We start from the raw sequence: 25,305 nt of genomic DNA, 5'->3' as shown, positions 1-25,305 counted from the left end.
TAATGGGATATTTCCATAATCTGAATGATGAAAATAGCCCAATAAACTATTTCTTTGAGTAATTGACAGATAAATTTTTGAAAATTTGTGTTTTTTGTTGCAGCACAAGCATAAATCGTTGCATCAAAGAACGCTATCTCTGAACAGGGGCGCCAGAGGCCAATGGGGCTCTAGCAGAGGCACGGAATTTGGCGGCGATATGTGGTGACAACGGGGGCAGTGTCAGTGCCCTGCCTCCACCATGGGCAACAAGTTGAGCTGCAGCTGCGCCCCGCTCATACGCAAAGCGTACAGATACGAGGATTCCCCGTGGCAGACGTCGAGGAGAAGGGATGGCCATCTGTTGAGGTGAGCAGTGTATTTTTTAACACCCCAAAATTCACGTTAAGGTTCAGCGTATTTTTCGAAATGTTGACAAAATTGAGGAAAGTACTGATGTGAAGTCGGGAGATTTTGAGCGTTTGTTCATTCATGCGTCAAATACATATAACGTCATACGTTTCATGAATTGTAATTAATTGTTCGTAATTGAAAATTGTATTGGTTTATGGTTCACTCGATAATACCAACGAAAAATTAATTATAATTCATGAAATGTTAAATTTAGTTATCGAAACATTAACTTTCAGTTTTTTCTGTGTTTTCCGGAAGTGGTTTTTCCTGAGTTCAAGATTTTACTCGATAACTCTCAAAGTACCTATTCTTTTTAGGTGTAGGGTTTGCTTGAGTAACGTTATTTTTTTATACGTAGAATTGACTGAAATAATAAAAAAATATAGGTTCTAATTTGAAAATCTTTAGTTTTGATGAATTTGAGTTGTCCAAGTTCATGATCTTCTGATAAATACCCTGTACATTTTTGGTTCAAACCGCAAACAGTCTTATAACACTACGTTTTTGCAGAATCGAAAATGAAAAAGGTTTTTTCGAAAAAACTTTTTCTGCAGCAATATTTGAGAAAATGTGAGTCCTTGTCACGATCTTTTTTTCTAAAGAATCTCATTAATTGTTGAGTTTTGGCTTATTGCTGAAATTGTCATAAAAAAACTATCTAATGATGCAATAATATACTGGGTGTGCCATTTGAAATGAGGAAGTAGTAGTCTAATTCCGGTATAACAGGTAGCTGTAGAGGTCTGAAAATATTATAGGGAGAAAAATCATTGTCCCAAACTCCAAGATGCAAATTTCAGCACAAAATTATGATTAGTTTTTCATAAACGTCTAATAGGCCATCGCGGTGAATCACCCTGTATATGCATTTCTTATCAAACTATGAAATCATCAAATATTTTAGTTTCATACGACAAATCTACCAAGTAGCGATCTTTTACAATCTGTGAACGTTAGATAATCGAACTATTCGGTAGCCATCAAGGTATCCGGATACAATACCGTTAGATTTTCTCCTTTAGTCATATTTAAAGAACAGCATTTATCAATTTGGGAATGTTGAAAAAAGAAATCTAACGGTGATAAATCCGGAGAAATTGGTGGCCACCGATAGGTCTGAAGTTCACAGATTTCAATGGATTTCAATTGGTTGATTTGCTCTCTATTTGATTTTTGGAATCTTTCTATTTCGAAACTGTGAAATTCCCAATGGATATATTTATACAAAAAATACCAACAATCTCATATGTGTCGATATCATGTACACGGAAATAATGGGTAATTTCAAGTTTCTAAATCTTTTTTTTTAATTATCGTAAATAATGCCTTTTCAGGTTTTGAAACTATATGAAAGCATTGCTAACTCTTTTCGAATTCTGAATTATACATATATTGCTCACGATTTCACTGAAAATTGGTAACAAATAATGCAATATAGTTTCCGTAATTCATACCAGATGGTCGAAAATTCGCGAAAATATAATCAAACTTCACTTATTCCCGTTAATTGTTCCTTTGAAATCTAAGGTGGACTTAAAAATGAAAATTATCTAGAATTATTTCCTCTTCAATGAGTTTAAAATCCAAATGACTACATTCGTAGTTATTAGTAATTTGGATTCAGTCTGACTGGAATGAGATTCGTCAGACAGTTGTTTTCCATATCATTTCACCTGCCAACAATTTCGTTGTGGTTTCCATGGAAATATGTCCGCGGCTCCTACCGAAGAAAGCTTGACCAATCACGAGTTCGCATCGTCAGTAACAAAATCTAATCGGTGAACACATCGGCATTTCTAGATAACATGAAAGTTAGAATCACCTCAACAAAATAATTCCGAATAATTTTTCGCAAATTTTCAAATTCTTGACGGAAATTAGGTACCTACACCACTGACAACTGTCTGGCAATCTCTACTAAAAGAAGTGCCCTTAGAATGTTTTCGTTTCATGTGCATAGCACCAGTAATAAAAAAAGTTGTGAAAAATTTTCATTTCACGACATTTTCCAAATTTCTCTCATAGCTTGAAAACAGTTGAATTTATGAGGTTGCGGTTTTCACCAAATTAATTATCTCAAAAATCGAGATAATTTCGAGTTTCTAGGTTTTTTCGTTCAGTAGTTATCGTGTATACGGACGGACAGAGTTGAATTTGAGGACAAATTCATTATCAGCTGAAAGAACCTTATCGTTTGAAACCATTCCCAGCTCAAAATTCGAAAATTCAGACATTCTGACGAAAAAATATAGCATCGGAGAAGAAGTGCTAAGAAATAAAATAAATACCTAGTGCCCTATCAAGTTTTGAAAGCATTGCTAACTTTTCTTGAATTCTGAATTACAAATTGTTCACGATTTCACTGAAAATTGATAACAAATAATGCAATACAGTTTGCGTAATTCATACCAGATGGTAAAAAATTCGCGAAAATACAATCAAAGTTTACTTTATACTCATTGATTGAAGTTTGAAATCTGAGGTGGATTTAAAAATGAATATATTTTAAATTATTTCCTCTTGAATGAGTTTGAAATCCGATTGGAGTCAGTCTGACTATAAACCTACAAACAATTTCCTTGTGGTTTCCATGGAAATATGTCCGCGGCTCCTACCGAAGAAAGCTTGACCAATCACGAGTTCGCATCGTCAGTAATAAAATCTAATCGGTGAACACATCGGCATTTCTAGATAACATGAAAGTTAGAATCATCTCAACAAAATAATTCCGAATAATTTTTCACAAACTTTCAAATTGTTGACGGAAATTAGGTATCTACACCAATGACAACTGTCTGGCAATCTCTACTAAAAGAAGTGCTCTTAGAATGTTTTAGTTTCATGTTCATAGCACCAGCAATAAAAAAAGTTGTGAAAAATTTTCATTTCACGACATTTTTCAAATTTCTCTCAAAGCTTGAAAACAGTTGAATTTATGAGGTTGCGGTTTTCACCAAATTAATTCTCTCAAAAATCGAGCCTGTATTTTTACTATTTCAAATGGATTCTGAAATCCCATCACTACACAATTAATTTGGGACACCCGATACACGGACGGACAGAATCGATGTTGATCTCGAATTCTTTAGTACCTGATCAGTCGAATCCCATAGTTGGAGAACACTCTTCGTTCAATATTTGAACTAGAAGGATCAATGTGGAATGACAACAAAATTTCAAGAGAATAGTTCTGAGAAAAGCTCTCAATTTGATTTTTGGAATCTACCCTTTTCGAAACTTTTAAGTTCCCATTGGAGATTGAATTTTTCTTTGTTGGACGATTCTAGAGGTTTATTATTGGGAAAATTCAACTAAGATTTCTTGAAAACTAACGAAAGAGCTAACATGACGTCAGAGCTTTCGAGAACTCGTTCATTCATGCGCCAATTGAGCATCAGATAAATGTATATAGGTATATGTGATCTCCAAGGGTGCAATTGGCGAACAAATAAATGGGACCTAAAACGCTACTGACTTACCTACATGACGTTACAACTATCTTCATTTTTCACGATATTCTGCATGAATTTTTTAATTCTGCACGGAGCTTGAGATTTTTTTTATATAGATAAACACCAAACACCTCATCTCTGTCGATTTCATGCTCACGGAAATAATCTCGAGTTTCTAGGTCTTTTTGTTCAAAAGTTATCGTGTATACGGACGGACAGAATTGAATTTGAGGACGAATTCATTATCAGCGGAAAGAACCTTATCGTTTGAGACCATTCCCAGCTCAAAATTCGAAAATTCAGACATTCTGACGAAAAAATATAGCATCGGAGAACAAGCGCTAAGAAATAAAGTAAATACCTAGTGCCCTATCAGGTTTTGAAAGCATTGCTAACTTTTCTTGAATTCTGAATTATAAATTGCTCACGATTTCACTGAAAATTGATAACAAATAATGCAATACAATTTCCGTAATTAATACCAGATGGTATGAAATTCGCGTAAATACAATCAAAGTTTACTTATACTCGTTGATTGCAGTTTGAAATCTAAGGTGGATTTAAAATTGAAAGTTATCTAGAATTCTTTCCTCTTGAATGATTTAAAAATCCGATTGGAGTCAGTCTGACTACAAACCTAGAAACAATTTCCTTGTGGTTTCCATGGAAATATGGCAGCGGCTCCTACCGAAGAAAGCTTGACCAATCACGAGTTCGCATCGTCAGTAACAAAATCTAATCGGTGAACACATCGGCATTTCTAGATAACACGAAAGTTAGAATCACTTCAACAAAATAATTTCGAATGATTTTTCGTGAACTTTTGAATTCCTGACGGAAATTACACTAATGGGAACTGTCTGGCAATTTTGATTATTGAATTGTGATGGGAATGAAAGAAAATTGAAGAATATTTAAAAAAGTACGAACAATACAAATTGACAGGTATGTTCATTTTCATGGTATATTTCAATACTCATCACGGAATATTTGTTTAATCAGAAAATAACTAATTCTGGTGGTTCTGGGTTCTTGCTCTGTTGGTATCTATTATAGACAAAAATTATAATGTAGGTACTTCCTCTATTTTATTTTACACGACAATTGTTTACTTCCAAAATGAAGTTTTCGAATGGATATTTCTGGACACTGAAGAAGCCATGTTATGATATTTAATGAATTGGAAATGTTTTTGTTTGAATTTAGGATTAATTTCGGTCTAGTAAAAACTGACTAATCAAAACTATTAGTTTATGTTTGTAAAGATAATCAACACATTGAAAGTATCCTCAATTATGAACTTAGAAACAGCTATGACCAGAATGTTATTTGGCTGCCTCTTAAAAATATCAGTTTTATTGATAAAGGGTTTCACAAAACTTTGATCAATTGATAAACCCATAGGTATCCTTTAAGATTCAATACATATCCTGATATGAACTGAAAATTGAACACAGAAATGATCCGATGTTGCCAGTTATTATAATGAAAGTTTTGTGAAACTTGCAATCGAATTCTACGAGAATGTTTACTCGAACTTGTTTCTTCAAATCAATATTTGAGGGTAACTGCATACGTTTTCTAGAGATTTTTGAAGTAGGAAAACTCGTGATCATACTTTTAGAATAGTGAAGAGGAGAAATAATATTATCTTTATTATGATTTTGAGTTGGGTATGAATGTAGGATAAAATGATGATATTTTTTAATTGTTTTTCTCTTGTTCAGGCTATGGGCGGAGGTGTTCCACGTATCGGCCAGTGGCGCAGGTACGGTGAAATGGCAGCAGGTCAGCGAAGATTTAGTTCCTGTCAACATAACCTGTATCCAAGATTCACCAGAGTGCGTGTTCCACATAACGGCCTACAATTCGCAGGTCGACAAAATATTAGATGTACGACTAGTTCAACCAGGTATTTACAAATTAATAACTACATTTTTGTATTTTGTCTTGCTTCATTCCCAACAGGCCAATTGAAAAGTTCCCGGTCTACCATAGTAAAACACATTTTTTTGGCAAAATTCGATTTTATTATTCAACATAGTTGCCTTCGAGGGCGATACAGCGATAATAGCGATCTTTTCGATACCATTTTTCTAAAGGGTGTTTTTTTTTAGAGCTATAGAACTTTAAATTGCAATGAAACAACGATGGATTATTCGATTGACATGAATTTTATTAATCCGCAAGATAATCTTGTGGCATTACATTTTAAATATGATTTCTGGCATATGACCGCCACGGCTGGCTCGGATGTAGTCCAATCTGGACGTCCAATTTTCGATGACTTTTTCCTATATTTGTGGCCGTATATCGGCAATAACGAATGTTGTCTTCCAAATGGTCAAGGGTTTGTGGCTTATCCGCATAGACCAATGAATTTACATAGCCCCACAGAAAGTAGTCTAGCGGTGTTAGATCACAAGATTTTAGAGGCCAATTCACAGGTCCATAACGTGAAACTAGGCGGTCACCAAACGTGTCTTTCAATAAATCGATTGTGGCACGAGCTGTGCGACATGTTGCGCCGTCTTGTTGGAACCACAGCTCCTAGACATCGTGGTTGTTCAATTCAGGAATGAAAAAGTTAGTAATCATGGCTCTATACCGATCACCATTGACTGTAACGTTCTGGCCATAATCGTTTTTGAAGATGTACGGACCAATTATTCCACCAGCCCATAAATCGCACCAAACAGTCAGTTTTTCTGGATGTTACGGTGTTTCGACATACACTTGAGGTATGCTTCACTCCAAATGCGGCAGTTTTGTTTGTTGACGTAGCCATTCAACCAGAAGTGCGCTTCATCGCTAAACAAAATAAAATGGACGTAGTGCGCGATACGTATTCCGCACAGAACCATTACTTTCGAAATAAAATTGCACTATTTGCAAGCGTTGTTCAGGCGTGAGTCTATTCATGATGAATTGCCAAACCATACTGAGAATAAATCACTTGACAGCTGTTAAATCGGTCGCCATCTTGAACAGTAATGCCAACTTAAAGTTATATACCTCAAAAAAACACCCTATACATGTATTTTTTCAAGCTTTTTCCATTACATATCTGAAAATTTCAAAACTTCCATTTTCCTTTATTTGTAGCAGGACGGAAACCTTGAAAGATTTGCAGACATGTGAATACACTCGTACCTCTAGCAAAATCAAAACGGTCTCGTAGAGCTCGTTGTCTAGAGTGTTAGAGTGTACGCTAAAAAGGTTATTTGGCATTTCTTTTATCTTCATAAAAGCTAACAAAAAAAAAGAACAAGAAACGGTATACAAATTTTATTTCATGATATCGAACTGAAGTCTAATGATTTAAATTTTTCAGGTACCAGAATAGGCCAAGCATCGGAATGTTTCGTTTATTGGAAAGACCCAATGACCAACGATACTTGGGGTTTGAATTTTACCTCTCCCATAGATGCCAAACAATTTCGAGATTGTTGTGTAAGTATAATATTTGTTTCTACTATCATCATTTCATCATCGTGTTCCATTTAGATTTATATTAATTTCTCACATATAGGGATTCACGGATTGGCTTGATATTCAAGCTACTTGATTTGAGCTTGACTTGAAATAAACTCAAGTTCAAGTCAAGTAATAATTGTTAATGTTGAGTCAAGCACTTAATGAATAAAAACTTAACTTGACATTGAAAAACTACCATTTGACTTGAACTTGTGTTGATTTCAAGTCGAGCTCAAGTTGAGTAGCTTGAATATCAAGACAAGCCATGAATCCCTACTCACATGATAAATTTCATACCAAATAGAACGCCATACTGGACGAAAACAAGACCTATTTTTTTCAAAGAAGGAAAATAATATTTTTTTCGGCCTAATATAAAAGGTTTTTCTACATGAAAGTTGGACTTTCCCCACTTATTGCACAATATAATATTCTCGCTCGTGTTTGCGGCACTCGCCGTTCAGGCTCGTGTAACAAACTTTCACACTCGCGAGAAAAGTTGGATTTTCCCCACTTATTGCACAATATAATATTCTCGCTCGTGTTTGCGGCACTCGCCGTTCAGGCTCGTGTAACAAACTTTCACACTCGCGAGAAAAGTTGGATTTTCCCCACTTATTGCACAATATAATATTCTCGCTCGTGTGTTTGCGGCACTCGTCGTTCAGGCTCGTGTCACAAACTTCCACACTCGTGAGAAAAGTTTGACTTTCCCCACTTGTTGCACAATATACTATTATGTTATTAGACATTTTGCAAATCGTAAAATAAACAGTGAAAACTTCCTCAAGCAATTTCAAATTTGTATCATCAAAAAATATAAACTGAAATCAATGATGTAACTTGAAGACAGTCTAGTCAGCTTCGTCCAGTGTAGCGTTCGACATGCCATCATCATCAACAAACGAAAAAAGTAGTGCTCCAAATGATGCTTATTGAATGCAGTGTGATTTGTTGCAGTCGCCGTCTTTCAAGTTCTCCCGCAAAGCATCCTCCTCCTACTCGCTCAAACTAGAACCACCCAATAAGCAGAAGTTCAAGACGAAGAGAAAACCGCTCAGCACGCCAGCATCTCCGAGCAGGGCCAGGGAACCCCAGTGCACCTGCGGAGTCACCGTGGAGCAGTACGCCAGGATCAGGGCTCAGGATCCCCGATATAGAGGTGAGCTAAACCCTTCTTTTCCGCTTGCCATAATTGACGATCTCTGATTAGCCGAATTTCGATCTCACCTGAAAAATTTCCTCGATACCGTGAGCTATACGAAGAATCGGTGAGCGGAGCCGGATTAGTTTTCATTTTTTTGTTAAGGATTAATTCTAAAAATTAAAGTAAAATGAAACAAAAATGTGGAAGAATCATTGAAATATCTCTAGAAATGAAAAAGTTATGAGACTTTGAAGTTGCGCTTGGAAGAATAATTTCATAGTACGTGTAAGTGGCGTGACGTCACACACTAGACGACTGGTATTCGCAGAGTGCTTACGAATTCATTATGTACAATCACTTGTGCCGTTCGTGTCGTGTTTTGTTCGTTACACGATGGCTGAAATAACTTACTATATACATACATATAAATTACTTTTTTCTCTTTTTACTTTTTACTCCTCACATGTTTTGCCATTGATAGACTTCAACAACCAGTACTCAACTACAAACTGTTTATGAAACGTTTTTTAAATAAATCATCGTTATAAGTTGAACCATGATGAAGCAAACTCAAAAGTAGATACTTACTTGAAAAGTTTAACTCCTTTTATTTCAGCACTGACATAAGATGGATTTGAAGAAAAAAACTCCATCACTGCGAATATATCTATTTTAGGCAAATTGTCACTTTGTCCTTTCACGAAGCCTTCTTCCATTATGGTGACATAAAAACAAAACTCGAGTTAAAACTACACTGTACAACTACAAACGGCGCGAGGGCCTTGGCACGGCTAAGTATTTAAAAGTAGTTTATGGTGTAGCGATCACAGGCAAGTGCCGTGACGTCACAGACCAAAGACGTTCCGCGTTAAAATACGTAAATTTAAATAATCTATTTCTCAGTCATTTATTGATGGATTTTCAAAATTTTTTCACTGACTTATCAGTTTTGCTCTATATTTTAATTCTATCGTGTCAAATATAGTATTATCAACATCACTAAACTAGTCCCCTGATTAGACGAATTCCGGTCTCACTTAAAAAATTCTAAACTAAGAGGTCTACGAAAAATCGGTGAGCGGTGTTGGAGTTGGCTATCGCTCCTAAGCCGAATTCTGTACACGCCCAGAAATTTTTATATCGAAACATTCTTCTGCCACTTCTTCTAGATGCAAGATACGGACTTGAAACCTCATCATGTTTTAGATCGGAGCTCCATCTTCAAAAAACGGTTTCATTTCGATGACCTGATGTCTGGTAGACAATCCACTAATTCCCAAACGAAATTTTCAGGTTCTTCAACACTTCCTCGAGCAACTACCAGAGGTAGCGATACCGAAGGAAGATCGGACAAAGTAACAGCAGCTACTTCATCTACTAGCCTTTACGATAACGTTGGTGCTAATCAAAATGCTTGTTCACAAGGTACGAGATAGATTTAAATAAATTGAAAACTTAGAAAAACCTAAACATTTTGAAAAAAAACATGAAAAATGATCAAAGTTATCTTCATCAATATACCAAAGATAATTGTTTTAAATCCTAGGTACGAAAGGAACGCAAAGGGAGGGGAGTCAGAATAAGCAGAACAGGGACAGATCGGTCCAACAGCAATCCCAAGAAACAAGCACTATGACCTCGAACACGGTCACAGGACCAAAGACTGCAACCGCCTCAGTGGGCACCCAGAATAACGTCAGTTCACAGGTAAAACTCGAGGATATTCCAGAATTGAGAAAATTCTTGAAACAAAGAGGCATTTTTTTCTTCCCCAGGTGCAGACAGAGGCTCAGCTCCCGCCGACAGAGAGCTCCAAATCGGAAGGCACCCAAGCTGGCGGCACTCTCCAGAACACGAAGACCTCCTCCCGTCCTCCCTTCAGAGATCACCACGTCCTCACCAACACCAAGTCGGTCGACTATTCCGACGTGGACATGGTGAGGGACGCCGATCTCAGATCCGCCCAGCACCACCACAACAACGCCGTCAACAACAACAACCTGATGAACAGGAGGAACAAGTCGAAGAGCACCGAGGACATGAACAGGGAGAACGGGATGAGTCTGGACAGCAACACGCTGAAGAGGATGTTGAAACCGATGCCGAGCCAGGAGAGCCCGGTGACGTCGCCTGAGATGGGTAGGAAGAGGTATAATTATTACAACGGGCACCATCACAGGTACCAGAATAATTTCAACGGAAGGCATTCGGACATGGAGAACAACCACAATCACAATCACAGGTCTTCGATGTCGCAGAATTCCAGGTTTTCTGGATCTAGGTGAGTGAGATCATTTTAGATTTGAAGGAGGGCTCTATTGCACCAAGACCTTATGGTTTATTGTGCCCACCATCAGAGGTGTTTTGGTTATTGGCCATCGTAATCTATAGTTCGTCATCCAGTTCCAAAGTTCAGATGAAAACCAGTATAAAGGAGGTTACTTCCTCACTTCTACCAGTCTCTTGTCCAAAGCATTTCTTGTTTGCTAGAGATAGTGAGGTATTCCATCATCAGGTGTTCCGAAGTTTCTTCCTCTTCCCCACAGAATCTGCACTCGTCATTTTCTGCTAGACCCATTCTCATGAGGTACTTCCAGAAGCGGCAATGCCTTGTAAGGAAAGAGGTGTAGCATAATCTTGCTTAGATCCAGATAATTCTTAGATCTCGCAGTATCAAGGTTTCGAAGAACTTTAAGGAATGATCCAACCCAGGAAGGTTTCACCAGAGTGTTTCTCTTTTGGTTTTTTCCTTCTCCTGAAACTCTTTCTTGTAGGTACATTTACCTATACCACAAACAGGTTCTGGGCCCATGAAAGGAGTTTGTGCTCCTTTTCTGGCAAGTGTGTTGGCCTCCTTATTTCCTTTGATGACCAGGAACCCAGACTGAACAGACCTTTTTATGTTGCCTATTTCTCACCTCCAGTGAGGAGGTGTAGTATATTCTTGCTAAGATCTAGAAGTATCAATGTTTTGAAGAAATTTTTTAGAATGATTCAACCCAGGAAGATTCCTCCATAGTACTTCTCTTTCAGTTTTTACCTTCTCCTGACACTCTTCCTTGTAGGTAGATTAACCTATACCACAGAAAGATTCTTGTCCAATGAAAGGTGTTGGTGCTCCTTTTCTTCCAAGTTTTCCCTTATAGCGTCTCTTCTTCACAAGATATTCAACTGAAAATTGGCATAAGCCTATAGCACTGATCAAATAAAAGCTAGAGTTACTTTACAATAGATAGAAACATAAAATTTGGTTTGAAATTGAATTTTGTTAAATTTTTTTTCAGATCTTCTCATGAAATCGGTAGGGGCTACCCTGGAAGGGGTCTGTACTTGGAATTGGAGAGGGGTGCTTGTGGAGATCTATCGCCACCATCGGATAACGTAATCTTCGACAACCAATGCTACGCAACCACTCCTAGCTCAAGTAACGGCAACTCTGATCCTGAACAGCCTGGTCATTATCACGGTAGAGGTCGGCACATGCATCATCAGGTAATTAAAACTAAATATTATGAAATATCACCGATACTCTTTCGGTTCGTGTTGCACAAAAGTGGTTCAAGTGATTTCGTTGTGTTGTTGTGGGGGTAAATGATGCACCACGCTCAGGAAGGCCTGTTGTCGATAATATCGATGAAATTATGGTAAATATCGAGATAGGATGTCATGTCAGCTGTCATAGCATCGTTCAGGAGTTGAACATCGATCATAAAACCGTTTTGAAGCATTGACCAAAAGTTTATTAAACAAAGCTCGATGTTTGGTTGCCACACGTTCTGTCGCCAAAAAATCTGATTTTCTATCTGCGAATGACTGCTGAATATCAACAAAATCGACCCTTCTCTGAAGCAGATAGTGAGTAGAGATCAAAAATGAGACATTTACGACAATGATAAGCCAAAAAGATCGTGGTCCAAAGCCAACGCAGAGATCCAGATTGTGACCAATCCAGGATTGACGACCAGGAAGGTGTTGCTGTGTGTTCGGAAGAATAGGCAGGGAATACTCTAATATGAGCTGCTTTCTTATGGTCAAACGCTCTATTCTGCGCTATAATATTAGATTCAGATTTAATTAAGGAGGTTCCATTTCACTGCGATCTAATGGTCTATTGTGCCCTCCATCAAAGCTATTCTTTGGAGGAGGTTAATTCCTCATTTCTACAAGTTTGGTGTCCAAACCAGGTTTTGCATTGGCCCATTCTCATGAGGTGTTTCCTGAGGCGACAGTGTCCTGTGAGGAGGTGTAGCATATTTTTACTGAGATCCAGATACTTCTTGGATCTCGTAGAGTCAATGTTTCGAAGAAACTTTTTGGAGTGATCGAAACCGGGCAGATTCCTCCAGAGTGTTTCTCTTTCGGTTTCTTCCTTCTCATGAAACTCTTTCTTGTAGGTACATTTGTCTAAGCCACAGAAAGGTTCCAGGCCGGTGAAAGAAGTTGGTACTCCTTTTCTAGCAAGTTCTATAATGTAAAAACAACCAATTGAAACTGGCAATCGAACAGAATCAGCTAGCATTGGTAAATAGGAGTTTCTAAGGACAACGCCACCAGAAGTTCTGAGAGCATTCTTATGCTTCCACCCTGGCACCAAGTGACAACCACCTGTTTCTGTATATGACCAATGTGCTTGGGGGTACAAGTTTGGCCTCAGTAGAGGGCTATGAAAATTTTTTTATTGGAGTTTTTGCAGGGACAATTAGGGAGTTGGGTTCTTGTTGGCCCAACTTGAAAGGCAAATGTTCGGAATCTTCATAATGTTCTCAATTTTCAAGAATAGCCAAGGCTATCATGACGTTCACAGATTTGCCAATATTCTAGACGTTCTTCTTGAGAATTGTTAAACAGGATACATAAGGACAGATCCAACATTTGCACTTGCACTTTTGAAGAGATTTTTATCTAGCCAATCGATGTTTCTCTTTATCTAATCTCAATCTTATCTACTGCTCATCTGTCATCAGGGGGAGCTTAGAGAGCTTCTCTCAAATAGACTCTCTCTCTTTCAGCTTTTCACCATCCACTCCTGAATGAAAGCCTCCTCCATACTCTTCCACATTTGTCTATCTCTGGCCTGACTCAGCCAGTTTCTACTTGACGGATGTCGTCAACCCATCTTCTTTGTGGTCTGCCTCTACTTCTTCTGGTCTCACGAGGTCTCCAGTGTAGTGTTCTTAGTGTCCATCTGCTGCTGTCTTGTCTGGCTATGTGACCAGCCCATCTCCAATTTTTGACCGCTATTTCCTCCATGACATCCCTGACCTTGGTTCTCTTCCTGATTTCCTTGTTCCTGATTTTGTCTCTCCGAATAGACTCAGGCTGCTGAAATAAATCCTGATGAATTTTTCCTCCTTGGTTAATCTTCTATTCTACGTGTTTCCAAACTGAACATTCCATATGACCTAACTCTACCCATTTTTTTTGCAGAACCTCAACGCAACATCAACTCCAAGTTCTCCAACCAGTCGTCTGCTCCTCGAGTACGAGATGCATCTTCGCAATACCTTAGCCAAAGGAATGGACGCCGAAAGCTACAGCTTGCATACTTTTGAGGCTCTTCTGAGTCAGAGCATGGAGAATTTAGGTGAGTCATCAGGCAAAATCTTCGACTCTCATTTTCGATATTTATTTCACTTTTACATATATCGCATGATCATTTCGATATATCGAGCACACTTTTTCCACATACTTTTTTTTTGTTGTTTCATACCAACGAACTTTTTTCCTCTCATCACCAAATGCACTCAATTTTTTTAATGAAAAAAATTACGAATTTTTACATAGAATTCGCCGAGAATCTGCCCGGATCAAATCAGAGGAGTCCTTATCCTTTAAGAAAACGTAAGTTATTTTTATCTCTCTCTATGTGTTACTGTATTTTTATTGCATGTGGGTACGAATGTTCGCTAAGTATCATAATTGTCTGCCAGGATGTGGTAATATATTTGTTTATCGAAGATTTGAGTGCCTAAATGGTGTCTTTGTAATCAAATTCCTTCGATGACCTTCATGACTTTCGAAATTATAGATTTGCCACCTAAATTTTTTCAATGTTTCTGTTTTTTTTACATTTGTTTGTTGCTATGGATCATCAAATTTACTGACCTAATGAAACATTTGAAGTTTTACTTAATATACAGGATGTTTTAAAAACCAAGACCATAACTATAGATAGATCTAGAAAAAATAAGAAAGGATATACAGGCAGTTGAAATGATTTTTTCCATTTATTTTCTAAAAGCTATTACTATTAATAAGACTTTGAATTTTGGGGGATATTGAATTTATTTTAAGTAGAACTATTATTTCAATAGGATTCTATATGGACTTTTCACCCTGTATATCAATAGTATATTTCATAACAATAACATAGGAATAAAACAATAAAACAAGACGAATAACTATAAATTGAAGAATTATATAATATGTCCACAACAAATTGTATGGTTTGTTTCAATCTTGTTTGTGAATGAAAATTTCATTTTATATTCTGATGCAATATTTGCAGATAATATTCAACGTGCGTCGTGCATGCTCCAAAAACTGATTTTTTTATTATTTTGCAAATTCTACAGAGTTTGATGTGATGAAATAATTTTGGTTTTTTTGCACTTCAAGTGTATCAAAATTATATTTTTTTCATTATTTTGCCTTTGTTCAACGGAACATCGAATAATTTTTCTCATAGGAAAATATACCCTCTGTTTAAGTGATAAAAATAAAAAAATTAAAACAAAATGTATTCCCCAAAGCACCAAAACAATTTAAGTGAAAGTCTTAATACAAATTGAATTATTCTTCTTATTTCATATCATCAACAATCGTTTTTTGAATTTCAGCAGCGACTGAAGTCAACTGAAATCAACGTATCAAAAAAAAATATAAATCTGAATTTAGTGCTAATACGATTTTTATTTTCTAGGACCAAACTCTAATATATCAATGAACAAATCTTCCACCTTACCCCTTCAACATAGACTGAATACTATAGAGAGAATGAGAGAGCGTGATAGAGAGAGAGATGGTTACTATAGCGATCGCAACGAACTGATGAGAGAACGAGAGAAAGAGAGAGAGAGGGAACGTGGATATCTTAGCGATCACAATGCCAGGTGAGAACCAGGACAACAACGAAAAATGCATTACATAATTTTCTCCATTTTTTTCGTCATTATTTTTTTTTACTCAGATGAAACATCACTCAATAATATTTAACTGGCACCATATCTTTATAATTTGAAGATAAGGTTTCAAATTTGAATCACACACCCGTAGTTCTTTTCTGTGGTTGTCAAAGCATAGTGGCATTGAGGGTAATCGACAAGACGATGAACTTGTGGAAATCGCCTCAAGAGTGACACCCGCAAGACCTGAATATGTGAGCTCAGTGCAAAGCACTGAGGTCATATATCATGGATTTTAAGATGATGTTGGAATGCCAAAGAAAACTCAATGAAATCGGCAAGAATAACAATCTTTTTAGTTTGGGTTTCCGGCCACTCGGAGATAAGATGGAATAAGAAATGAAGAGGCCAACACAATTGCTAGAAAAGGAGAACAGATTTCTTTCATCTGCCCGGAAACTTCCTTTGGTATAGGCAAAAGAACCTACGAGAAAGAGTTTCAGGACAAGGAAAAAACACTCTGGTGGAATCTTCCTGGTTTGGATCATTAAAAAAAGTTTCTTTGAAACTTTGACACTGCAAGATCCAAGAAATATCTGGATCTTGACAAGAATATGCCACAACTCCTTACTGGACTCCTCACAGGGCATTGTTGTCTTAGGAAACACCTCATGAGAATGGGTCTAGCAGAAAATGACTAGTGCAGATTCTGAGGGGAGGAGAAAGGAACATCAGATCACATGGTGACGGAATGCTTCGTCATCATTAGCCAATGCAAAATCTGCTTTGGATAAGAAACTTATAGAAGTGAGGAAGTACCCATCCCAGATACTGGAGTTCAGTAGAACTGTGGTACTGAAAGGTGAGCTGTAGATCACTTTATAGCGAGAATAGCTTTGATGGGAGGCACAATATACCAAAAGGTCGCAGTGAAATGAAGCCTTTTTAATTAAATCTTAAGATCTGAACATTTCTGTGGGTTTGAAAAAGAACTCTACAGGATAGCAGTTTAGCTATTAGAGTCCAAGATCTCTTTGAAGGAATATTGGCTCTTGCACAGCCGTAAACATTTGTGGATTTGTCTGTATTAAACTAAGAAACTCATGCAGCTGAACTTCTAGCTATAGTTGGACCTTTGGTGGGGCACTATCAGTTTTTATTTTACAAGGTTCTGTCAACAGATGAACTTTGTAGACTCTGCTATCAGAAACAAAAACAGCTTAACCTATACTGTGCAAATGCTCAGAACTGGCCACAGTAAGAAGCACTCTTCTAGGCAAGCCAGTTTTAAATCCTGACAAAGTGACATCCAAAACTCTCTCTGGGAATTGTCAGATTCGTCAATATAGTGGAAGATCTTCTCGCGAATTATGAAGTAGAGTGTAGAACAAAAGATCGAATTGGTTACAGTTTTGAAAGGCTGCTTTCTAACTAATAGACCATTCCATTTGATTTGATCTCATCTGAGTACCACAAGAATATGTGTATTCAAGAAAGTTCAAATCAAAACTTATGAATGCTATTTTAAACGCTATGAAATCATATACCCACGAGATTTTTCTATACACATTATATGTAGCTTTTCATCAATGCTTGAAGAACTATGTAAGATATCTCAGATTTCGAACGAGTTAGGAAAACCTGTTTTGTTCCGTTTAACTTATCTCGTTTCTCCAGACTGTGTGCAATTAAACCTTGAAAATTCTACTACGGTTTTCGTTTCAGTTCCCGCTGTGCTTCCTGCATCGGTGAATCTAGCCGAGCTCAATGGTTCCGTCACTCTGACGGATGGCGATCAGGCAGTTCCACCTTCAGCTCAACTCAGGGCCCTCAACCTGGCCACAAGAGATCCCCTTGGGACTCTCTGCCTTCGCTACGTCAGGATAGCAGCATGAACGATAGCGGTTACAAAAGCAACAAAAACGATAGCTTCGAACAACGGTAAGCATTCGAATCGTAATTTGCAGAATTCATCTTCTTGGATTGTCTGAAGCATACTTGAAAATAATCAAGTAATAAATACTTGGAAATTATCATATGGATATGGATATATTTTTTACAGAGGCATGTTCGATCACCAAGACAGTCTACGTTCGGATTACATGAGTGATAGAGAGTCTTCCAGATACGGAATTGTCCAACAGGCTTCCATTGAGAGCGCAGATTCCAGATTGTGCTATCTCACCTCCTCCGAGGTAAGAATTTTACTTTTTACAGAATTAAGAGGTTGCGAGTAAGCAGCACAGCTGAGAGAATCCAATAGTCTTCTTGTTCTTTACGAAATTGGATCACGTGTATCTTGATTGTTGATTGAACGCCTTATCGAAAAGTTAAGCCCGCACCTGGAAAAAATTTTTTTGAAGAAAACTTTAAAAGTTTCTATATGGGAATTTGATAGAATTCTATCAATTGATTCGATGACTACGTCATCGTAGAACGTAGAAATATATTTTTTGACAAGAAATTTAATGTTCCAACATGAAAAGTTCTTAGCATCCCATGGAATATTTTGATCACGTAGATTTGACACTTATTACAGAGATTATAAGTTGTGAACTGAAATTTACTAAAAAATTTTAATCATTTTCTGGAGGCTGCCAACTCTTCTTGAGGCAAGATAGGGACTTGAAACTTCGATATGTTCTAGACCAAAGCTCGATCTATAGAAAACGACTTCATTTGAGAGAGCTGTGACTAATAAAGGGTGTTTTTTTTCGAGGTATATAACTTTAAGTTGGCATTACTGTTCAAGATGGCGACCGATCCAAAAACTGTCAAATCATTTATTCTCAGTTTGGTTTGGCAATTCATCATGAATAGACTCACGCCTGAACAATGCTTGCAAATAGTGCAAAATGAGATTGCCGTAGTTCCCGATTTTCATAGGCGCATTTCGTTTAGCGGAAGCGCACTTCTGGTTGAATGGCTACGTCAACAAACAAAACTGCCGCATTTGGAGTGAAGATATTCCTCAAGTGTATGTCGAAACACCGTTACATCCAGAAAAACTGACTGTTTGGTGCGCTTTATGGGCTGGTGGAATCATTGGTTCGTACTTCTTCAAAAACGATGATGGCCAGAACGTTACAGTCAATGGTGATCGGTATAGAGCCATGATTACTAACTTTTTCATTCCTGAATTGAACAACCATGGTGTCCAGGAGCTGTGGTTCTAACAAGACGGTGCGACATGTTACACAGCTCGTACCACAATCGATTTATTGAAAGACACGTTTGGTGACCGCCTAATTTTACGTTTTGGACCTGTGAATTGGCCTCCAAGATCTTGTGATTTAACACCGCTAGACTACTTTCTGTGGGGCTATGTAAAGTCATTGGTCTATGCGGATAAGCCACAAACCCTTGACCATTTGGAAGACAACATTCGCCGTTTTATTGCCGATATAGGGCCACAAATGTTTATTCCAGAAATTATAAGTATAATAGTATAATAAGTTGTGCCAATTCTTCGAATACTTTTTTACAAAATGTAAAAAACACCTTTTTTGTGAATCTGCTGCTTCTCTCGAGGGACGCATTATCCAAATTAATTACTATATATTTGATCAAACTAACATAAATCCTTAAAATTTCGACGAGTAATAATGAAACACCCTGTATATGAATAACGTCGGTCAGGCGAAAACATGTCGACGTTATCTCCCCGCATTCAGAATATAGATGACAAATTTTATCGTATATATAGATATATCGTGGAATAATCTTATTCGAGTGAAAAACTCCAATGCTTGGCCGAGCTCTGGCATTGGTCGAATTTAATGGCTATAATTCGGGTGCCATCAAAGCCAGACACGTTATCGGAAAGTGAAAATCGAATCGTTATTCGATAGACGATTTATTCATCCTCATGGCAGTAGGCTGGGGTTGATTTGCGGAAGAAAGTTATTCATTCGAAATGCCACATTAGAAATACAAACAGGAATGATCGTTTTTTTTATGGTTTAGAGAATTTGGAAAATCTAGAAAATAGCCAACATTTTTAACGTTACAATCTTTTAATCCTAGTGTCAATATATACAGGGTGTTCCTTAATTGGAGGTCAAAGGAAAATGAGTGATTCCTTTGATGATTTTTAGAGAAAAAGTTCTTCAAAGATGGATTAGCAAATACTTTGTTTTCGAGAAACAGGGTGAACCTTGTAATTCAACTTTTTATGATGATTATAACAGTTTATTAAATCTTTGTTAATCTTCGCTAAAGATTGGATAAATAAGTATCAAAACTAATTATTGATTTATTAATCACAGCTTTCTTACTGGATCTTTATAATAATTTATATCTTTATGAGGATTTTTTGGACATTTTTTACTCGAAATCGATAGCAGATACGACAAAACTACAAGAAACCAAAAAGTGTAGTACTGGGCCAAATTTTTTTTTACATTTCTCTAAACTACAAGTGGTTCACCAAAATGAAGTTCTGGAGGAAAGAATTGGGCACTGTGCCTGAAAAAACATCACCCTGTAGATTTGAATACAAAATTAGCATATCACATAATGAAAACTAAATGGAAGTTGGACATCTTGTGAAGGGAAGGTGCAATGAAGAAACAACTTGAGAAAAATCAAACTTCAACACCCTGTATCTCGAAAACAAAGCGGTCTATGTTTATAGAACTTTTTTCTCTCAAAATGTGCTACTGTGGGCATTACAGGGTTATAAGTATGATATCCTGAATTTTTCCTGGGAATAACGAATATTGATTTTCATAACTGAACAGAGGGGAGTTGGCATCTGTCTCATAAATTATTTTTGAATGAATCCTTATTGCCAAAACCTAATTAAGTGAAAACTGTATTTATAATGATCCAGCTGATACTTTGTTCCACTTCATACTTAACGTCTAATACCTCGCAGTAACTGACGTGAAAACTTGGCATAACATAACCATAGAGTAATAAACATAGATAGAGGAAGTATACGCAATTTTTACATGTCCCCAATATGGTTAGATTACGTTGTCGGATTGTGATATATTTTCAAATCCACAATTTTACTATATCGTTATGAATGTATATTATATATGGATGAAATATACTTATTTGAGTGATTCCGGATTAAATATGCAAATTTGAATATTTGGAATCCGATATTTTTCCTTATTGTCGAATTTATAATAGGCAGAATATTTATTATTTTCTGTATCTGCCTGCTGAAATCCAAGGTTTGGCAACTTTTGCTCTCTTAGTGTCATTGGTTGTTTCAGGTCGTTTGGCGCGATTGAAGTTTGTTTTCTGAATTTCTGATATATTTAAGTATTAATCTCAATATATTTTGTGTTGATATGAAACAGTGATTCACTATGGGACATAAAGAAAGTCGTTCTTTGTGGAGAAACTCGCGAATTGAGTGAAATATCGTATCACTGATATGTTTTCATTTCCGCGCGCTTCATGTCAAATTTGATAGTTCATGTTGGGGATAAAATTCACTTACTGAAAATGACATATGCTTCCTCTATCTATGTTCATTACTCTGAGAATATAACTCACATTCTCCTAAAAAAAAGATGGTTACATAGTAACTAATCATATCGATGTCGCCATCTAGACATCTGAGCAGAATCACCAAAAAAATAAATTTATTGAATCAAGTTCTCTCCTCAAGTTTTCCCCACTATTCCTTCCAAGTTCAAAACAATAAGTATATATATCCGATAACGACACAGGGGAAAGAGATCCAAGAGGATTCATATTTCCATCGTTCTCATATGTGCGTCTCGAAAACTTGGGATGTGGATGATTTCCCCTGAGTGTTCTTGTTAGTCCCGAACACTTCTCGCATGAATCGATTAGGCCAATTTGAGTCTGCAAACGAGGACGCGTTCGATTGGAAAGCGAGAGACGTATCTGCCAATCTCTTCCTCTCGTGCTACAGTTTCGAAACTCAACAACTTTCACTATCTCGATTTCCAATAATAAACTTTTGGAATCATTCAGAGGGGAAATGAGTCATGTGGATGGCCTCATGGCAAAACCTTCGGATATAATCTCTTTATAATGGATGTTAGGGAATTTTGTGAATCAACTGAACCATAAGTTATTTCTTCCATATGAGGTTAAAATAAAGGGAATGGCACTACTTCAGGAATATATATGAGCTCGAGTTTCTTGAAAGTAACTTTATAGCAGCTCACATAAACATTACAACAGACAATCGGATGCATACAACTTGGAATCATTAGGCAAAGTTCTCTGTTGACCTGAAAGTGCCATAATACTATAAAACATCTTCTGGCTAGAGGCCATATAGTGACAATGCTATAAGTGCCAAAGTATATTGGGGTAATTGTTGCCTTGATATTGATGATGGACTATTTGATAGATAGTTATTTGGGCTCTTTCCATCATCTCTCCATAAGTTTCCCATCCCAATAAGAGGCAGAAGGGCAGACAGAATCTCCAATAGAGCAAGCCAAGAACTTATAAGAGAAAGGCTAAACTACCACCGGTTTAACAAGGCTAACCTAATACAAACTTGTGAGAGCATCAGTACAAGCATACGAGGCAAAACAAGCGCAGAGGACTATGAAAGAATCATGGAAGCAGTTAAGATTAGTACAGAAGATGGAAACAGCCCAAATAACTATCTTTTATATTGGGGTATTAAAGGCAATGAATGAGCTGGTAAACTTGCATAAAAGGCATCAAAGGAAACACCTGCTGGATGTGAATAATTAGTTCAGCAATGGAAGGCATAAGATGTTCCATCTGAAGGCATGAATCGGGTTTGGTGCAAGAGAAAAGAATTACAATTTACTCTGTACTACATAAAGAAGTTCATGCAGCTGCCACGAACTGAGCTTTTGGCTTGGACATGGAAACAGCTTAACACATATTGTGTTCATTTCCAGAACTGATAAAACTGAAGAGCGCACTTTAGAGCAAGCCAATTCTAAATTCTCACGAAGTGATAGCCTTTTCCAGGATCGTTGTCAGATTTGGAAATATAGTAGGAATTGCTGAGCAGGGTGTAGAATAGAAGATCGAACCGTTTGAAGTTCTAGCTGCTTTCTAGTCAATACACTCCTACATCTAATCCCATCAATATAATATATACCCTAGAAAAGGAAGCTTCCACTTCTGTATTATTAAACGGAGAGGTGCCAACCAGACCATAAATTTCCGCTTTGACCTCCGAATGTATCTTTATTTCTTGTTTGGTCAGGACTGAACTCGATTATTTCGCATCCCCAAAAACGAAAAGTCATCAATATCCCAGACCATTTCTTTGTTTTCCGTTACCAGCAGAAATCATCGTATTGGATGGAATCCAACTGATGGCGAAACAGAAGACCGAGAACGTGAGCCGATAAGGCTAAAATACACAAGACGAGCCAAGGGTGAAATTGATTAACCGTCGCCAATCTTATTTACCATAATTGGGTTACTGGCGTCGCCTCTCTCGACGTACAATCGAATAGCTGCCAACTCGGTCACATCTGCCTTCTCCCGATACTTTTCCGATTCGGAAATTGGTTTCCCTCGGAGTAGAAGAAGTCGTCGATTTGCGTTCTATAATTTCTCCGATCTTCGTTGTTGGCGGTACATCTTGTGCCCAATTGATCGGAGATGTTCGCTTCTTGATTGTTAGCTTGGTTTGTTAATTTGCATATTGGATATTTGGAATCAATCAAGTGAATTTTTAATAAATTAAAAAATTGATTAAGTAAAATTATAACTTCCATAGCTGTTATTGGGAAATAGCAATCTACATTCTGGCCAGTAAGAATCAGGAATTGGTCTTATGAAATGTTGCAAAAGCATTTTTGCTTCATTCAGCACCTTAGCGCCAACTGACGCGTCTCTCCTCTTCGCTTTGCTCAAAATCAATTAAGAAACGTTCGAATTCACAAACGAATTCTCTCTTCGCCTTTTGAGAAGGTGATATCGAGCATCCCAGCGTCAACTGACGCGTTTTTTCTCTTCGCGTCGTTTAAAGGTTGACTCTCAATTAGGTAACGTTTGGATCAAAACTATAGTTTTCTCTTCGACTTTTCGGCTGGTGAAATCGATTTATTTTGTCCCATAGAGAATCCAAGCGTCTGTTTTCTTTGCATCGTTTAATGGTTGACACTCAATTAGGTAACGCTCGGATAAACAACTCAGTTTTCTCTTTGTCTTTTGTTGAAATCGACTTATTTTGTCCCGTAGAGAATCCGAGCGTCAACTGACGGGTCTGTTCTCTTTCCATCGCTTAATGGTTGACGCTCAATTAGGTAACGCTTGGATTAACAATATAGTTATCTTTTTGCCTTTTTGGCTAGTGAAATCGACATATTTTGCCCCGTAGAGAATCTGGACGTCAAATGACAGGTCTCTTCTCTTCACGTCGTTTAAAAGTTGACGCTCAATTAGGTAACGTTTGGATCAACACTACAGTTTTCTCTTCGATTTTTCGGCTGGTGAAATCGACTTATTTTGTCCCGTAGAGAATCCGAGCGTCAACTGACGGATCTGTTCTCTTTGCATCGCTTAATGGTTGACGCTCAATTAGGTAACGCTTGGATTAACAATATAGTTATCTCTTTGCCTTTTTGGCTAGTGAAATCGACATATTTTGCCCCGTAGAGAATTCGAATGTCAATTGACTGGTCTCTTCTCTTTGCGTCGCTTGAAGGTTGACGCTCAATTAGGTAACGTTTGGATCAATTATACAGATTTCTTTTCGCTTTCTGGTTAGTGAACTCGACTTATTTTGTCCTGTAAAAAATCCGAGCGCTAGCTGATGCGTCTTTTCTCTTTGCGTCACTTAAATGTTGACGCTCAATTTGGTAATTATTTTGTCCCGTAGAGAATCAGTGCGTCAAGTGACGCAACTCTTCTCTTTACGTCGTTTGAAGATTGACGCTCAATTAGTTAACGATCAGATCAACAATACAGTTTTCTTCTCGCCTTTTCGGCTGGTGAAATCGACTTATTTTGTCCCGTAGAGAATCCGAGCGTCAACTGACGCGCATCTTCCCTTCGCTCCACTTAATCTCGATGAAATCCAATATAAACCTCTTGGGCTCAAAAAAATCCCTCACAAAGAGAATCCTACCTTCGCGACGCGTCGTCCAAGTGAGCGTCAACCCCTAAAAGACCATCAGTCCACCCCCCACGTCCTCGAATCGAATCTCCCAACCTTCTCCGGACCCAGCGTGGAGGCACACAGCTCACATGCTGCCACCTGCAGAAATTGATTCGAGTGCAGTCGGTAAGCTGCACGACCTGGCCTCGGATCTTTCACGTTTCCGGGTTCCGATCGTTGTTTGGCGCATGCCGCCTTCGCGCGCGCCGCCGTCCGAATGACATTTCTCGGTAGAACAACTCGTTCCTGTGTGCGAATTTCCACGTCGGGATGTTTTGAAAAATCGCGAATGACGAGACTTGTTGTTGGGGAGGCACGACGTATCGGAGCACATCGTCTGGGCCGGATCGCGATATAATGTGATTTGTTACGGTGGCTCTAGGTGGGTTCTTGTGGCTGCCATGCGTTCGTTCACGCGATGCCTGTCAGCTGGTAGGTATCTAGCTGCTAGTGGTGGTGTGGCCCTGTAGCTATTGCATCAGGTAGAGCGGTTTGGTTGTGTGTTGTTGTTGAGAGAGAGGGAGAAACTTTGATGTTTGGCCTGCGGTTTTGTTATGCACAATTGGACTGATGCAATCAGCGTTATGTTTGTCGTTAATGCCGTTGATTACTACCTCG

At 37.8% G+C, this 25,305-nt stretch overlaps 1 protein-coding gene across 2 annotated transcripts in view; it reads left to right on the top strand.

The window, feature by feature from the left end:
- Positions 1 to 25,305, top strand: part of LOC123678839 — a 91,262-nt gene that overhangs the window by 7,568 nt on the left and 58,389 nt on the right. The window contains exons 2-14 of one of the 2 annotated variants that reach the window (XM_045616081.1): positions 104 to 348; positions 5,573 to 5,757; positions 7,180 to 7,298; positions 8,268 to 8,484; positions 9,763 to 9,894; positions 10,016 to 10,176; positions 10,245 to 10,750; positions 11,754 to 11,961; positions 13,897 to 14,053; positions 14,254 to 14,310; positions 15,392 to 15,581; positions 17,319 to 17,534; positions 17,656 to 17,788. In XM_045616081.1, the coding sequence (XP_045472037.1) occupies positions 242 to 348; positions 5,573 to 5,757; positions 7,180 to 7,298; positions 8,268 to 8,484; positions 9,763 to 9,894; positions 10,016 to 10,176; positions 10,245 to 10,750; positions 11,754 to 11,961; positions 13,897 to 14,053; positions 14,254 to 14,310; positions 15,392 to 15,581; positions 17,319 to 17,534; positions 17,656 to 17,788 (2,388 nt within the window). In that variant the 5' untranslated portion in view covers positions 104 to 241. Of the gene's footprint in view, positions 1 to 103; positions 349 to 5,572; positions 5,758 to 7,179; positions 7,299 to 8,267; positions 8,485 to 9,762; positions 9,895 to 10,015; positions 10,177 to 10,244; positions 10,751 to 11,753; positions 11,962 to 13,896; positions 14,054 to 14,253; positions 14,311 to 15,391; positions 15,582 to 17,318; positions 17,535 to 17,655; positions 17,789 to 25,305 lie in introns of those variants that run through there. The other variant, XM_045616080.1, reaches the window with a different exon arrangement.

This window comes from Harmonia axyridis, chromosome 4 (genome assembly GCF_914767665.1).
Source record: "Harmonia axyridis chromosome 4, icHarAxyr1.1, whole genome shotgun sequence".
In the NCBI taxonomy this organism is placed as follows: Eukaryota; Metazoa; Arthropoda; class Insecta; order Coleoptera; family Coccinellidae; genus Harmonia; species Harmonia axyridis.
The sequence above is the reverse complement of the archived record's forward strand: the minus strand, read 5'-3'. Positions and strand labels throughout refer to the sequence as shown.